This window comes from Prionailurus bengalensis, chromosome C1 (genome assembly GCF_016509475.1).
Source record: "Prionailurus bengalensis isolate Pbe53 chromosome C1, Fcat_Pben_1.1_paternal_pri, whole genome shotgun sequence".
Classification (NCBI taxonomy): domain Eukaryota; kingdom Metazoa; phylum Chordata; class Mammalia; order Carnivora; family Felidae; genus Prionailurus; species Prionailurus bengalensis.
In genome coordinates, this window is record NC_057345.1 from 42,557,640 (window position 1) to 42,574,382 (window position 16,743).

Sequence of the window (16,743 nt, forward strand, 5' to 3'; positions counted from 1 at the left end):
TGAGGGGTCGCGGAGGCGCGCACTAGCCTGGAACTGCCCTGAAACTGCCGGCGTCGAGCAAGGTGCCCAGCACCAGGCGGGTGCCCAAGCGCCAAGTGTGGAATCCACGGCGGTGGCTTCCATGCCCACCCTGCCACCCTGGACTTGTGTTGTCTGAGCACCCAGCACCCCCGTGCATAACCTGGGAACGCAGCAGGGCGGGTAGGGGAAGTGCGGGCACAGACCCGCGCCCAGGAGGCTCCCCCGGGCTGCTCCCACCTCCCGGCTCCGCCGGTCGCCCTCCCATTCGGCCCCCCCAACTCCCGCCCCGCGCTCGCGCTCGGGCTCCGGGTCCCGCCCCGCTTCCAGCCGCTCTCCACTCCCACCGCTCCTCCGCCCTCCTCCTCCCTCTCCTCTTCCTCCTCCACGCCCCCTCCCGCTGCGCCCGTCCGCGTACCTGGCTGCCTCTCTGGGTCCTCGGGGAGTCAAGAGCTCTAGCCGCTGCGTTTCCGCGCCTCTCGCCGCGTCTCTCCCTGTCTCGCTGCTTCTCTCCGCTTCTTTCTCCCTCAGTCTCTGTCTTTCTCGGGCTCGGTGCTGTCTCCGTTCGTCCCTCGCCCAGCCGTCTGGTGGCCCGAGGTGGCAGCGGGCGCGGCGCGGGGCGCGATGAGCGGCGCCTGCACGAGCTACGTGAGCGCCGAACAGGAGGTGGTGCGTGGCTTCAGCTGCCCGCGGCCGGGGGGCGAGGCGGCCGCCGTCTTCTGCTGCGGCTTCCGCGACCACAAGTACTGCTGCGACGACCCGCACAGCTTCTTTCCCTACGAGCACAGCTACATGTGGTGGCTCAGGTACCGGCCGGCCGTGGCCCTAACCCCAGCTAGAACCCCACTCCAGCCCTAGCCCGTTCGCCGCACCCTCGGCCCAGCGCGGGCTAAACCCTGAGCCCTCACCCAAATGCCCACCCCGACATCAGCATGGACCCCACCGGCCCTTTAGCCCTTCAGGCCCAATCCTGACCTTTGGTCTCATCCAAATCCCTCAGTAACCTCTTCCTCCATTCAGATCTAAGCTTGAACCTCACCCCAACTCCATCCCTACTCCCAACGTCATACTCCACCACCCTCAAACCAGCCCCAGATTACATACCAACCCTCTTCCTGACACCACACTCTCTTCTCCCACAATCACTGGAAACCCAAACTCCACCCTCATTCAAATGCAAACCAGGGTCCCCATCCTAACATCAGCTCAACATCATCCCTGACTTTACCCACTGCGAAATACTGATCACCAGACCCAACCTCCCCCTGAATCCTCCAGGCAACCCACCTCAGCTCTTCTTCCCAGCCCTGACTCCAAACATGGTCCAGCCCTACACCCAGACCTCAGCCCCAAGTCCTACTCCTCATCTCATACTATATCCCTAGTCAATCCCAGCCCAGTCCAGGTTCAACTCTTTCTTCCCCCTCATATTTACTTATTCTTTCAGCTACCCCTTACTGAGCACTTAGTTGTGCCAGGCCCTGGAGTGGGTACTGGGGATGTACTCCACTCCCGAGCTAAAGCAGAAGACCAAGGGATTAGAGATGCCTCCAAGTTCATCAGTGGCACAATGCTACAGCAGAAGCCAGCTCAGGCTATATTAATAGAAGTGTAATTTGGGTGGATCCCCACTCGTAGGACCTTAGTTTCCCTGCCTGTTCAGGGGAGGGGGTGGGTAGGACAGCACTGACATTCCTGGAGCCTAAGTGTGGTGCTGAGAGGGCAACGGGTCTCAGTGTCTCTCTGTCTCTAAAGGCCTCACCCAGAAAATAGGACGTGATCCTGAGCCTGCTCTGGAAAACAGACATCAGCAAAAATGGCGTGGGCCATCTCAGTAGATAGTGATTTTTTTCTGTTCCTGCAGGTATGTGACCGGAGGCTGCATACCCTCTGGGTGGGAAAGGACAGTCTGCTGCAGAACCCATTCTGAGCCTCTGTCTTTGCATCTATCAAATGAAGAGCATGATAAATGATTGCCCCAATTTCTGACTTGGACCAAATGAGATAGAGGTGAAATCAACTTGGCATATGCCACTGACAATTACAGATACCACTTTTTGTAGATTGATTAATCTGTAATTCTGAAACCATTTTCAGATGGCCAAGTTTTCTGATCCTGCACATTTGGCTGCTGTCTGTAACCTGAGGAATTATACTAATTTATTCTCTATTCCCCCATATATTCATTCATTCCTTATAGTCTTTGCTTTGTGCCTGGTGCAATGCTAGGCAATAGTGACACAGAAATCAATTATCCCCTGCCCCCGAGGAGCTCATAGTCCATTCAGAGAGATATGTCTTGCACCTAGAGTATAACAATGGAGGATTTGCTGAAGACTGAGTGTACTTAGCACTGAGCTGGGTGCTGAAATATGTCAGTGCTGACCTCCCTTTGAGGTATAGAGACAGTATAGAACTTTGGGGATGATTAGAAGGCTGTCCAAACCTTGGCTTTGTCACTTAATAGCTATGTGAATTAGGGCAATTACCTCTGAGTGTTGTTTTTTTTTAAGTTTGTTTGTTTGTTTGTTTGTTTGTTTATTTATTAGTAATCTCTACATCCAACATGGGGCTCGAACTCATGACCCCAAGTCACATACTGCTCTGACTGAGCCAGCCAGGCGCCCCTCTGAGTCTCTTTTTTCATCTTCAAAATAGCAATAGGAATACCTATCTCGTTGAATTGTTGTGAGGATTTAGTGAAATAAAATAATGCATGTGAGAGTGACTAATACATATTGCAGATGTTCAGTAAAAGGAGGTTTCTTTCCCTGGTTCATAGGTTGGGAAAGTGAAGCTTGGAGTATCGAAGTGAATTGTCCAAGACCATCTAGCAATGTATTGGCAGACTGAGGTTTAAAGAACAGTACCTAGGATCAACCGAGAGTTAGATGAATTCACACATTCACAACCCTGGCACATCTTTTCTCCAGTTTACAGATGAGAAAACTTGCAAGGAGCTAAGTTCCTATCTGGGAATGCCCTAGTGAGAGCAAGTGGCAGAGCTGGGATGAAAACTCAGGCCTGTCTGGCCCCACGTCCAGGTCTGTCCTGTGGCACAACTGTTTAAATCTAGCCTGGCTTTCTCATAACCCGCTCTACTCAGATCATTTGAAAAGATACTCACTGACCCTCCAATTCTGTGACCTCAAGAGCAGTTGAAAGGTTTAGCATGCAGGGCTGACTCTTCCTAGGCTTGGACATAATGTGGTTCATAAACATCATAGGCAGTTGCAAAGTGGAGGAGAGGAACTGAGGGTCCCCAGGACATCCAGGTAATCAGTGTGCTCTAACCCCTGAAACAACCCTCTGGTGTGCTCCACAGAGCCCTACCATAGCAGGGTGGAGACCTTGTTTGGCTCTAGATTCCATTTGGCCTTTTTCATGAGAGTTGGCCCTCAAAAACATAAAGATCTCCAGGTAAACAACTGTTTCCTTGTATAGTGCTCAAGGAGAATTGCTGTCTTTAAAAGTGTGTCTCAGGAAGTGAAGACTCCCTGTGGAGAAGCAGCTGGTGCTATCACATGTCTGGTCCACTTTCCAAACACCCTCTATCAGTAGCTCCATTTTTTTTTTTATTTAACCAGAATGTGAGCCAAAAGGCAGCAGCCTTGCAGCAGGACAGAACTGGGTGTCAGGCACTGTATATACACCACCTCATTTAATCTTTATGGACACCTGGTGAGAAAGGAACCTTTACAAATAAAGAAAATGAAGGTCAAGAGATGCAGGACTTTTCAGTTTACATGTGACAGAACCCAGATTTGAACTTAGAACTGCCCGACTCAAAAACCCTACCAAATGTTAGACTACCCCTCCAATTCTTTCCTAGAGGACACAGTGTGATCTTTCAGACTTGTAGATCTGTGAAATCCTACAAGGCTAGCAGCTCTTCAGCTTCCCACCCAGGGCAGGAAACTCCAGCTTCATTGAAAAGTGTACTTATCCAGGTGTTCTTCACAAACCTGTGCAATAATAGAGAGCTTACCACCTCTTGAGGCAGTGCATTCACCTGGGGACAATGCTAATCATTTGAAGTTCATCTTATACCAAGCACAGATTTCCCCCTTAGAGCTTCCTCTGGCATTCCTGGCTCTGTCCTTGGGGGCAGGTGCCTCTGTTCCCAGACAGACCATCAGAGACAGTGCCCGCTCCCTGACTGACTGCTAATCTAGGATGTATTCCCCCAGCTCTCTCACCCATTCTTCAAAGGGCCCTACTTTTATTTATTTATTTATTTATTTATTTATTTATTTATTTATTTAAAAAATATTTTTAATGTTTATTTATTTTTGACAGAGAGAGACAGAGCATGAGCAGAGGAGGGGCAGAGAGAGAGGGAGACACAGAATCTGAAGCAGGCTCCAGGCTCTGAGCTGTCAGCACAGAGCCCGACGCGGGGCCTGAACTCACAGACCGCGAGATCATGACCTGAGCCGAAGTCAGACACTCAACCTACTGAACCACCCAGGCGCCCCAGGACCCTACTTTTAGAGGTGGCCACAGATGTCCCATGGAAAGTATAGGGTCCCAACTGGAGCACAAGCCTTCCTTATAAACAGTGAGCATATCTCAAAAGAGGAAATAATGTTTAATTAAAGTACTTATGAGAACCAAAAGGTACTGCATGTTCACTGTGGAAAATGTGGAAGGGACAAGAGAAACAAAAAGGAAAGAAATCATGGGAGATCAGGTGTCTTAGCTTGGATTCCCCCCAAAGACTCAGATACAAGAATTTGAGGTCAAGTAGTTTATATGGAAAGGCATCCTAGAAAACATCGGTAGACGGTGGGGGAGAGAGGCAGGGAAGGGTAGGAGCAAACAATGGTGTGTCACCACTGAGGGTCACAGGAGCTTAAACCTGCTGAACTCTGCCAGCCATTGCAGAAATTATACCTCAGAGTCATCCCACCTGAGGACCAGGAATTTATATACCAGTTTATATACCAGGGTATATAGGGAATATATGCCAGGGAATCTATATACCAGGGTATTTATATACCAATTTCTGTCAGTCACTGGTTGTGTGCTGATGGGAGAAGGGAGGCATTAATTTTCCTGTACTTATGACCTGCTTGATGTACAGACGAAGACTGTTCTGGCCCAAGAAAGCTTTCAGGCAAAAGGATGCAGATGCTGGCATTTGAAACTCTGGCCAGAATATTCTATAATTATAAGACCAAATGGGACATAGACAGGACATCCACAGCCTGCGCTACACCCAGAGAGAGCCTGTTAGCAATTTGATGTATTTCTACCCGACCTTACAGATGTATAATTATGTAAATGTTTATGTTTATTTAAGTTGGCATTATGCTATATATTTAGTAGTGTGTCCTAGTCTTTTCACTTAACATCTTCCCATCAGAATTTATTCTTGACCTTAAATAATATTTGAAAATATGTTTTTAATGGCTCTATATGATTCCACTGCAGGGTGTTCAATAATTTATTTAGCCAGGGGCACCGGGGTGGCTCAGTCTGTTAAGTGTCCGACTCTTGGTTTCACGTCGGGTCATGATCTCATGGCTTGTGGGTTCGAGCCCCGCATCTCAGAGCAGAGCCTGCTTGGGACTGTCTCTCTCTCCCTCTCTCTGCCCCTCTCCCCTCCCCCAAAATAAATAAATAAACTTAAAAGTAATAATTGACTAAATAATTTATTTAGCCACAGTGAGGTGAAGGAACAGGAGTGAGGAGATATTCTAGATGTGGAATCCACACTGGTGCAATGACCCACTGGAGGGTGGGTCAGAAATTACTTTGAGGCTGGAAGAACAGCTGATTTTTAACTAAGGCTTACTCTTTGTCTTGATTTTTTAAGAAACAGCATTGTGGGGAGGGCTCTTTAAGACCATCTCCAGCTCCCTGGGGTGGAGGTTGAAGAAAGTAGGGAGGGAAGGCGAACAGAAGAAGGGGAATACATACTGAGTCCCAACTACGTGGTTGCACTGAAGCATGTCATGTTACATGTATGGTGAGTACTTGGTGTATAGCTAATGCTCTTTCTCATGCTTAGGTGCAGAAAGTCTGAGACAAGTAGAGACAGAACAAAAGCTGAAGCCAGCTGATTCCTATAATATCTACAATACTTCGCATCTAACAGGCTGCCTCCCAAGTCCCTTCCGGACACTCAGCTCCCTCCTGTCTTCTCTCCCCAGTATTGGAGCCCTTGTGGGCCTGTCCATAGCAGCAGTGGTTCTCCTGGCCTTCATTGTCACTGCCTGTGTGCTCTGTTACCTGTTCATCAGCTCAAAGCCCCACACGAAGTTGGACCCAGGCTTAAGCTTACAGCCTACAGGTAAGAAATAGGCCTCAGGACTTCCGTGTATTGAACAGGCTAGCACCTTTACAGAGGGGAGATATTTAGAAGTGACGTACGAAATATTTGCTTCACGAGTGTTCCTAGAATATCCTGAAGCAGCAACACGTTTTTTAAGAGGGTCATGATCTGAACATTTTCATCCGAAGCTCTTCATGTGCTCAATGTTTATCAAAATAATTTGATATAGTCAAGATTCTATTTGTCACACAAAGATTAATCCATCTTGTGGATTTGCTAAGATAATGTTTTCATTCTAGCCTTAGAGAGTGAAAACTGATTTTAATATTGTCCCAAAATAGAATTAATAAGAAAAACTGAGTTTGTTCAGAAATTAAATAGTTATTTTTCGATAATCTGAATTTTTGGACTACCCCTTCCTTCATTAGCACAGGCCATCTAGAGCCTCAAAGGCCCCCTGCCCAAAAAACAGTATTGCTTTTTCATAAGTCTTTATTGCACACATTTTTACGACCTCTGCAAGGTACTATGAAAGATACAAGTCCCTACTGGCAAATGATCTTTCTGTATGGTTTGGCAAACAACACTCAAAATGAGTATTATTATCTCCACTTTACAGATGAGATGAGAGATGAGAGAATCGAGGCTAAGACAGATTAGATGACTTAACTCAAAGTGTTACAGCCAATAAATGGTAAGGGTGAGTGGATGCCTGGCTGGCTCAGTTGGTAGAGCATGTGACTTTTGATACTGGGGTCCTGAGGTCAAGCCCCACGTTAGGTGGGCAGCCTACTTTAAAAAAATAAATTAAGGGGCGCCTGGGTGGCGCAGTCGGTTAAGCGTCCGACTTCAGCCAGGTCACGATCTCGCGGTCCGTGAGTTCGAGCCCCGCGTCAGGCTCTGGGCTGATGGCTCAGGGCCTGGAGCCTGTTTCCGATTCTGTGTCTCCCTCTCTCTCTGCCCCTCCCCCGTTCATGCTCTGTCTCTCTCTGTCCCAAAAATAAATAAACGTTGAAAAAAAAAATTAAAAAAAAAAAATTAATTAAAAAAATTTTTTAAAAGGTAAGGCTGAAATTCAGCTCATGTTTTTCTACCTTGAATCATGCTCTTCTGCCCACCCAAACGAGAGTAGATTTGAATGAGTGCTGAGTTAGCAAAGTTGTTGGTTGGGTAAAAGGAGGAAAGGCATTCCAGGTTAGAGTAAATAATGGGTAAAAGTGTGTGGGCAGTTCTGAGTAAAAGCTATGCAGTGACTGGTTCATTTATCATGGGGCCCCACAGGAAATAAGGCCAGGCATGACCTGAGGAATTTAAGCTAAGCAGAAGCAAGGGCGGCAATTATCAGGGACGTAGAAAGGTGCGGAGTAGCTAACTTTCAGAAGAAGATAGAGGGTTTTTTCAGTTGTAAAAGATTAATTTTCCAACTTAACAACTTGTGCAACAAACAACAGCACAAGAACCCTTCTCCGATCCTGATGACAATGAATAATCCTGCTGCTGCTGAGCAATGAAAAGCAGAAGGGATGAGGGTGGAAGGATTCTTCTGGCTCCCCTTGTAGTCAGGAATATGGGAGGCAGTGGCAGGGAATAGGAAGAAAGCCCTGAGCCTAGATCCAGACAGCTCAGGGAGACCAGAGACAGCCCAGGCTTCAACTTTTCCAGAAAAAAATCAGAGAAGTTAATGAAAGGCATGAAAGAAACTATCTCAGGAGATATAGCATGTATGTAGATAGGAAGGCTCAATATCGTAGGCATATCAGATCTTAAAAATCCCAACAAAATGTTTCATGGAACTTGTCAAATTAGTTCTAAAATTAATGTAGAAGAGTAAAGGGAGAGACTAAACAAAACAATTTTGGAAAAGAAAGAAGAGGGGCACCTGGGTGGCTCATTCAGTTGAGCATCCGACTCTTGGTTTTGGTTCAGGTCATGATCTTATGGTTCGTGAGTTCAAGCCCCACATTAGGCTCTGTGCTAACAGCTTGGAGTCTGGAGCCTGCTTTAGATTCTGTGTCTCCCTCTTCTTTAGATTCTGTGTCTGCCCCTTCCCTGCTCACACTCTGTCTCTCTCTTAAAAATAAATAAACAGTAAAAAATTTAAAAAAAAAAAAAAGGGAAAAGAAAGAGATGAGGGACTTACCCTATCAGATAACAGACATTTTAAGAAGATATATTGTCTGCTTGATATTGGCACAGCAATTGACAGACAGAATTAGCAATGCAGTGCTAATTTGTACATTTGCCCCCCAGGGACATTTGGCAATGTCTGGAGACATTTTTGGTTGTTCCAACTGGGGAAGGTATCTCTTGATAGAGACCAGGGATGCTGTTAAACATCCTACAATACAGAGGACAACACTCCACAACAAAGAGTTATGCAACCCAAAATTAAATAGTGCCAATGTTGAAAAACCCTAGATTTAAAAAGAGTCCAGAAACAGACTGATTAAAATGTAGGAATTTGAATTAAACACTTAAAAAAATTTTCTTAAATAAGGGAAAAATTGGCAAATTTGCCTTCATCAAATCCAAATAGACATGAAATAAAAATAAGATAAAAGTGGGGTGCCTGAGTGTCTCAGTCAGTTAAGCGTCCAACTCTCGGTTTGGGCTCAGGTCATGATCTCACAGTTTTGTGAGTTCAAGCCCTGTGTCAGGCTCTGCACTGGCAGCGTGCAGCCTGCTTGGGATTCTGTCTCTTCCCCTCTCTCTCTGCCCCTCCCCTGCTCATGCTCTCTCTGTCTCTCTCAAAATAAATAAATGAACTTAAAAAAATTGTTTTTAAAAAGACAAAAGACATTATAAGTAACATTACAAAACAAGTGGTGGACTGCAAAGTTATTAGAAACATAAAAATAAATACACACATATAGACAATCCTCATTATTCACAGATTTGATATTTGTGAAATTGTGTACTTGCTAAAATTTATCTGTAACCTCAAAATCAATACTTACAGTGTTTTTGAGGTCATTTGTGGATGTGGACATGTGCAGAGCAGCAAAAAGTTTGAGTTGCCCATCACGCACATACCCAGCTGAGATTAAACAAGGCTACACTCTGCCTTCTTGTTTTCAGCTCTCATACTGTAAACAAGTATATATTTAGTGCCATGTTTTTTGCATTTTTGTGATTTTTGTTAATTTCACTGTTTAAAATGGCCCCCAAATATAGTGCCAAAGTATTATTGTCTACTGTTCCTAAGCATAAGAAGGCTGCTGTGCCCTGTGGAGAAAACACATGTGTTTTAAACTTTGTTTTGGCAGGAGTTATAATGCTGTTGGTCATGAGTTCAATGTTAATGAATCAACAATGTATATTAAATAATGTGTCTTCAAACAGAAACACACACAAAATAAATTCATGTATTGGTCAGATGACAAAACTGTTGTGACCAGAGGCTCACAGGAACCTAACCTAGCATTTCCCCAGGAGCAATGATTCAGTATTCATTAATTCAGTGTTTGTGATGACTTTATAGAATATAACTACTGCGGGGTGCCTGGGTGGCTCAGTCAGTTGAATGTCTGACTCTTGATTTTGGCTCAGGTCATGATCTTGTGGTTGTGGGACCAAGCCCTGCATCAGGATCTGCACTGACAGTACAGAGCCTGCTTGGGATTCTCTCTCTCTCTCTCTCTCTCTGCCCCTCCTCTGCTTCTGCTCTCAGTCTCTCTCAAAATAAAGAAACAAATTAAAAAAAATAAATGGTAAGAGAAGAGTATAACTACTGTGAATTATGAGAATCAACTATATATAAAGTAGAGGTGAGGTTGATATCCAGAATATACAGGCACATCTTTAAACAAATGAGAAAAACATAATCTACAAAAAAAGAAATTCAAATGCTCAGTACACATGAAAAGATGCTCAGCCTTACTAATAATCAGAAGAGTGCAGTTTAAGAATAAAGTAACTTTTAAAAACAATTACATTGGTGGGCCCGTGGTTGGCTCAGTCAGAAGAGCATGTGACTCTTGATCTCGGGGTTGTGAGTTCAAGCCCCACATTGGGGGTAGAGATTACTAAAAAAATAAATAAATAAACTTAAAAAAATCAATTACACTGGCAAAAGTCCAAAAATGGATCATATTAATAGTGAGAAGTTCAGGTGTGAGGAATTGATCCTGTCATATGCGACTGGTAAGAGAATAACTTGGACAACCACTTTGTGGAGCAACTTGGCAATATCTATTGAAACTAAAAAATAAAAAATAAAAAAAATATATATATACACACACATCCTATACTCCATAATTCCACTGTAATTATGTGCCTTAGAGAAATAGTTGCACTAGGAGGGGCTTGTGAAGATAGATCCATGATAACTTGTTATAATTAGAAACAAACTAAATGTCCATCAGTAGAGGAATAATGAAATATGATATCACAGTTAAAAGGAATGAACTAGCTCTAAATACACCATCTCATTTGCTCTTCAAATAACTGGGCAGAGCACAGATCTTATTGCTATCCATTTTACAGATGAGGATTTTACAGACTGAGGCCCAGCGTCACCTAGTGAGTGAGTGACAGAACCAACTCGACCTCCACCCTCCTTCCTCTCCTTATCCCTGTGCCATCAAAGGGAAGTCCTCACCATGTGCCAGACACTGAAACTTTATGTGCACTCTCTCATCTAATTTTCCCAAATGGGTTAATGATTGTCACCCCTTTTACAGATGTGAACACCAGGTCTCAGAGAGGTTAGATGACTGGCCCAAGGATTTACAGCTTGTAAACTGCAGAACTGGAATTCAAATACATGTGTCTTTCTGCCTCCCAAGTCCTACTCTTTCTGTGTTGCCAGGCCAGGTGTGTGAGGTGTTCCTGCTTATGACCTGCTTCTCTTACCTCTCCTTGTTTTATCCCCCAAACCTTTCTGACTCCAAGGAGATATAGTTCATTCTTTGGCCGTCTGAATGAAAACCACCCTCCTACTTTTCACTGCTCAGCCACCAGGTAGATTATTCAGTCCCTAGGGTTTGAGGCAGTTGTGTTCTTGCTTTTTGCTTCTTCTTCTTCTTCTTTTTTTAAGATTTTATTTTTGAGTAATCTCTACACCCAATGTGGGACTTGAACTCATAACCCTGAGATCAAGGGTCACATGCTCTAACAGAGTGGGACAGCCATGCGCCCCTTGCTTATTTTTAAGATGGAAAATGCATTTCCTGACCTTTTATTAAGTGATAGCTTTCAGCTCTCTCTGCATTTTGCCCAAACTCAACTCTTAGCTCCTCCCCTTCTTCATTAAGTGCTATGCTCTCCTTCCTCTGAATACACAGTGTTTAACCAGGAGCTTCTCATTTCTCCAGCATCTGAGACAGTTTAAAAAAAAAAAATTAATGTTTATTTATTTTTGAGAGAGAGACAGAACATGAGTGGAGGAAGGGCAGAGAGAGAGGGAAACACAGAATCCAAAGTAGGCTCCAGGCTTTCAGCTGTCAGGACAGAGCCCAACACGGGGCTTGAACCCATGAAACGTGAGATCATGACCTGAACTGAAGTCAGATGCTTAACCGACTGAGCCACTCAGACACCCCATCTGCATCTGAGACAGTTTATAAGCCCACTATCTTACATTCATCAGAGCTTTACCCTTCACAAAGAAAGACTTTTCACTTCTGTCTCCCTCTCTGGTAGGACATGTGGAGAGACCATCAGCCCCATTTTACAGCAGACGGAACCAAGGCTTAGCCAAGGGAAGTGAATTAGCTAAGTCCACACAGCTAGTGAGCTTGTGTTGCTGAGGTATCAAGCCCAATCTCCCGGACTCTAAAGACTACGATTATTGCACTGTATCTTGGGGCCATGATATCTGACTATGGGGACACGGGCAGTGTAGGGAGTGAGAACCTTAGTAAGAGCACAGTGGGAATGGACCTGAGTTTCTGAAAATAGGTTCTTTCTGCTGCTCAGGCATTCTGTACTATCCCATCACACCCACACCAATCCCATCACCCAAACTCAGGATGCAACAAAGAACGTAACTTTCTTACTCTGGTACTTTGTGAGGAACTAGCTTGATCAGAAGGGTGACTGAGTTCCTACTGTTGTGCTAGGTGCTATGCTTTAAACACCTTATCCCATTTAACCAGCTCAACTACTCTGCCAAGTGGTTATTATCAACCCTATTTTGCAGATGAGGTGAATGAGGTAAGTGTAGAGGTGATATTCCGACCTAGGTACGTTTAATAAGAGACAAAAAAAAAGGGGGGGAAATGAGAGACAAGAGTTCAATTTTCCCTCTAAAAGGTGTTGGTGGGAGATCATTAATCAGCCATTCTCATCATCCATCAGCTTGGTGTTTTCATAAAGTTAAACATACACTTACTATACGTATTGGTTTCCTACAGTCCCTGTAACAAATGACCACAAACTTGGTGGCTTAGCATAACAGAAATGTATTAATTATCTCACATTCCAAATCAGTTTCACTGGATTGAAATCAAAGGCTCCAGGGGAGAATCTATTCCCTGCCTTGTCCAGTTTCTGGTGACTGCCAGCATTCCTTTGCTTATAGCTGTATCACTCCAATCACACACTCTACATGTGTCTTCACATCACTCTGCGTGTGTCCATCTCCCTCTGCCTTTCTCTTATAAAGGCAGTTGTTTGTGTTGGCATTTAGGGCCCACCTAAATAATAATTCAGGATAATATCCTCATCTCAAAACCCTTAATTTTATCACATCTGCAAAACTTTACCATATAAGGTAACATTCACAGGTTCCAGAGATTAGGACCTGATACCTTTGGGGGCCACCATTCAGCCCACTATACCATACAAATCAGCAATCACACTCCTAGGTGTTTATCCTAGAGAAATGAAAATGTATGTCTGCACAAAGCCTATACATGAATGTTCATAGCAGCTTTATTTGTAATTGATGAAAACTAGAAACAACCTAGATGTCCTTCAATGAGCAGATGGTACAACTATACAATGGCACATACGCAGCCATAAAAAGGAATGCACTATTGATACGCACAACAATTAAATGGATCTCAAGGGTATTATGTCAAATAAAAAAAGCCAATCTCAAAAGGTGGTATACTATATACTTCTATTTATATAACACTTCTGGAATGACAAAATTATAGTAATGGAGAAAAGGTTGGTGGTTACCAGGAGTTAGGTTTAGGAGGAAGGTCTGACTATAAAGACATAGCATGAAGAAGTTTTTTCTGTGGTAATGAAACAGTTCTTTATCCTGACTGTGGCAGTGATTATATAACTATGTATGTGATAAACTTTGATAGTACCATACACCAAAAAAAAAAAAAAAAAAAAAGAAAGAAAAAAAAAGTACATATAAAAACTGGTAAAAATTGAACAGGATTTGTAGTTTAGTTCATCATATTGTATCCATGTCAGTCTCCTAGTTTTGAAGTTATTCTGTGGTTATTTAAGATTTTACCATTGGGGAAAGCTAGGTGAAGGGTAAACTGCAACTCTCTACTATTTTTGTAACTTCTTATGAGTCTTAAATTAGTTAAAAAATAGAAAGGTCAAAAGAAAACAAAGGAAATCTATTGGCTCTGTGGGTGAGAAGTCCAAAAGTCAGGTGGGCTTTCTGGATGGTTTGAATAGAAGTTCACTATGTCCTTAGGCTTGTGTCTCCATCCTCTAAGATTCTCTCGGCTTTACCCTCTATTTTGTGTTGGCTTACTCCTCAGGCTGACTTTTCTTATGGTAGTAAGTTGACTACCAGCAGTCCCTGGGACCACTAGCTTTTTGTTTCCTTCTAGCCAGGAGAAGAAAGAGGGAACTATCCCTTCTTTCAAGGGGGAAGGTGTGAGCTCTACTCTTACTGGACCGTTAAGGTCATGTGTCCAACCCTAAACCAATCACTGTGCCCAGGGAAATGCTATGCACCCATTGCCAATCCATGTGGCAAAGGAATGGGATTACCCGATTGGCTCAGACCACCCAGGCCCCACAACTGGAGCTGGGATGGGGCCAATACCACCCAAATATAATTGCTATTAACAGGTGGGAAGAGGTGGGATGTATGTTAGGTAGCCAACTCCACTGTCCAATACAGCCTCCTTCTTGAAACTCACTCTTCCCTTAGTTTTGAAGGCATCATTCTTCCTGGACATCCTCCATCAATGGGTCTTTTAAAGCATAGGTGTTTTCTAGACAGATAAGGTATAAAATGTCATTCCAAGCAGAAGACATAGCATAAGCAAAAAACCAGAGATGTGAAGGAATGAAACTGTTTAGGGAACAATGAAAACCTTGGTAACCCAAAGTGTAGAATTCTTAAGGGAAGGGTGAGAGTAATGAAGCTAAAGAGAAGGGGGATTGGGCCAGTATATGAAGAGCCTTGAATATGACCCCAAGGACGCAGGTAATGGGAAGACATTGAAGGCTTTTGACAAAAAACAGTACGTGGACTCACTTGACTTTAGAAAGCTCTCTCTGGCCACAAACTAGAGGATAGATTGGAGGCGGTCTAACTGGAAGCTGTTCCACTGGTCTAGGAGGAAGAAGATGTGACTGAGGGTGGTGGCCTTGAAGATGTAAAGAAATGGGTGAATATGGAAGATGGTGATTGGTGGAATCTGCAGGACTCACATTTCTGGCTTGAATACTTGATACACTTTTTTTTTTTTTTTTTAAGTAATCTCTACCTCCAACATGGGGCTTGAACCCACAACCCCAAGATCAAAAGCCACCTGCCCTACCAACTGAGCCAGCCAGGTGCCCCTGAACACTTGATGCACTTTTTATTCAAAAAAGCAGGAATGCTCAATTGTGTCAAATGCTCCTGATAAGTCAAGGGAGATAAGGATTTGTAAGTGACCATGGGATTTAGTGACAAAACATTTTGAGGCAAGTTGGGGGAAGTACCTAAGTCAATTACAGCAGAATAAGTCATGAATGGGAAATAGGGAATACTAAGGCCAAGCGAGCCTCCTTTCAAGCTCATATATAAGAAGAGAGAATAAAGCAGTAGCTGAAGAGAGTCGTGGAATCTATTCTTAAAGAAGAGAATAAGGTATCTTTTTAAATTTTCCAGCACTTCTCTGCATGCTAGCTATGTAGTCAGCCTGTATCTTCATCTATAAAATGAGTTTTCAGTAGTACCTATCTTATGGGTTTATGGTCAAGGTCAAGTCTTCATTTTTCCTAACAATTGTTTATTGTCCGTCTCCCCGGGTAGACTTTAACTTCATTAGAAACACTGATAGCTCGGGGCACCTGGGTGGCTCAGTCGGTTAAGTGTCCGACTTTGGCTCAGGTCATGATCTCACGGTCCGTGAGTTTGAGCCCTGCATCGGGCTCTGTGCTGACAGCTCAGAGCCTGGAGCCTGTTTCAGATTCTGTGTCTCCCTCTCTCTCTGCCCCTCCCCTGTTCATGCTCTGTCTCTCTCTGTCTCAAAAATAAATAAACGTTAAAAAAAAAAAATTAAAAAAAAAACAACACTGATAGCTCCTAGTAGTATGTTGTTAATAAATATTTGTTAAGCAAATGATGAATTTAAGACTATAAGCACAGTCCTACCCCAGGTAAGCACTCAGGGAAGTTAGCCAGGGTGTATGGGACTGTGGGGGAGGAAGGTTTGCATGAGGAAACCCCATACCTTCAGCCTGCTGTTTTCCAGACCCCAAGGAGGAGGCGCCCCCTGACTGCCAAGGTGGGAATACAGGCACTTTGATGGAAGTGCCAGGAGTGAGCGCTCTTGGGCAGAATCACCCTTTCCTGAACCCACGGCTGGACTGCAATGAGGAGCAGGCTATGGACCCCAAGTGCTTTCTCCAGCACTGCTTCATGGCCACAGTGACTGTCAGCGACATTCCAGGCAGCCCTGAGGAGGCCCCTGTCCCAAATCTAGACCCACGTGGACCAGCCCCATAAACATCGAATAAATGTCTCTACATCATCCTTTTCTGGAGCCTCTTTTCCATGAAAGATGGGGGTGGGGATGATCAAAGGGACCTTGGAGCCCAGTGGGATACATGAGGGCTTTCCCCAGAAATCCCACCCAGGCCTTGCTTTGCACCCATTTATATTGCTGTGCCTGGACTACTGTGGGCCAAAGACAGTTTAGACATGAGTCCCAGAGAAATGGTCGGTAATAACTCCATGCAATCAGAGGGAAGCTTGAGGCCTCTGGAGGCTCAGAGGAGCCCCTTACCCAACTTAGGGAGCAAGAGAAGTCTGACTTGGTCTTCCTGTCACAGAGCAGGTATACCTAGGATGCCCCGGAAAGATGGCTGGGACCCAGAAGCAGGTGACTTGTACCTCTCCTGCAGCTCTACCCCAAGGAACAGAATGAGAGGGAGTGTAGAGTACACGGGGCCCAGCCACATTTAATATCATTTAATTTCTTAGTTGGATGAAAGAGTGAATAAACAAGAGAGGCAATGTATGGTTAACAGACTGAACACAGGCTGCACAGTGTAGACGCAGCCACCTCCTGTCCTCATGTGGT

The 16,743-nt window shown here is 44.4% G+C and overlaps 1 protein-coding gene across 1 annotated transcript; it reads left to right on the plus strand.

The window, feature by feature from the left end:
* Positions 1-366: 366 nt before the first annotated feature.
* SHISAL2A (shisa like 2A) lies at positions 367-16,191 on the plus strand. The gene is made up of 3 exons (XM_043574986.1): positions 367-824; positions 6,177-6,316; positions 15,913-16,191. The coding sequence occupies exons 1-3, from the start codon at positions 643-645 to the stop codon at positions 16,164-16,166; spliced, it is 576 nt and encodes a 191-aa protein (XP_043430921.1). The 5' UTR covers positions 367-642; the 3' UTR covers positions 16,167-16,191.
* Positions 16,192-16,743: the final 552 nt, after the last annotated feature.

Excerpts from the sequence above, each read along its gene's own strand:
- SHISAL2A (XM_043574986.1), top strand. The coding sequence starts at position 643 with ATGAGCGGCGCCTGCACGAGCTACGTGAGCGCCGAACAGGAGGTGGTG. Across the intron at positions 825-6,176 it reads AGCTACATGTGGTGGCTCAG|TATTGGAGCCCTTGTGGGCC; the intron begins GTACCGGCCGGC and ends TTCTCTCCCCAG. Across the intron at positions 6,317-15,912 it reads CTTAAGCTTACAGCCTACAG|ACCCCAAGGAGGAGGCGCCC; the intron begins GTAAGAAATAGG and ends GCTGTTTTCCAG.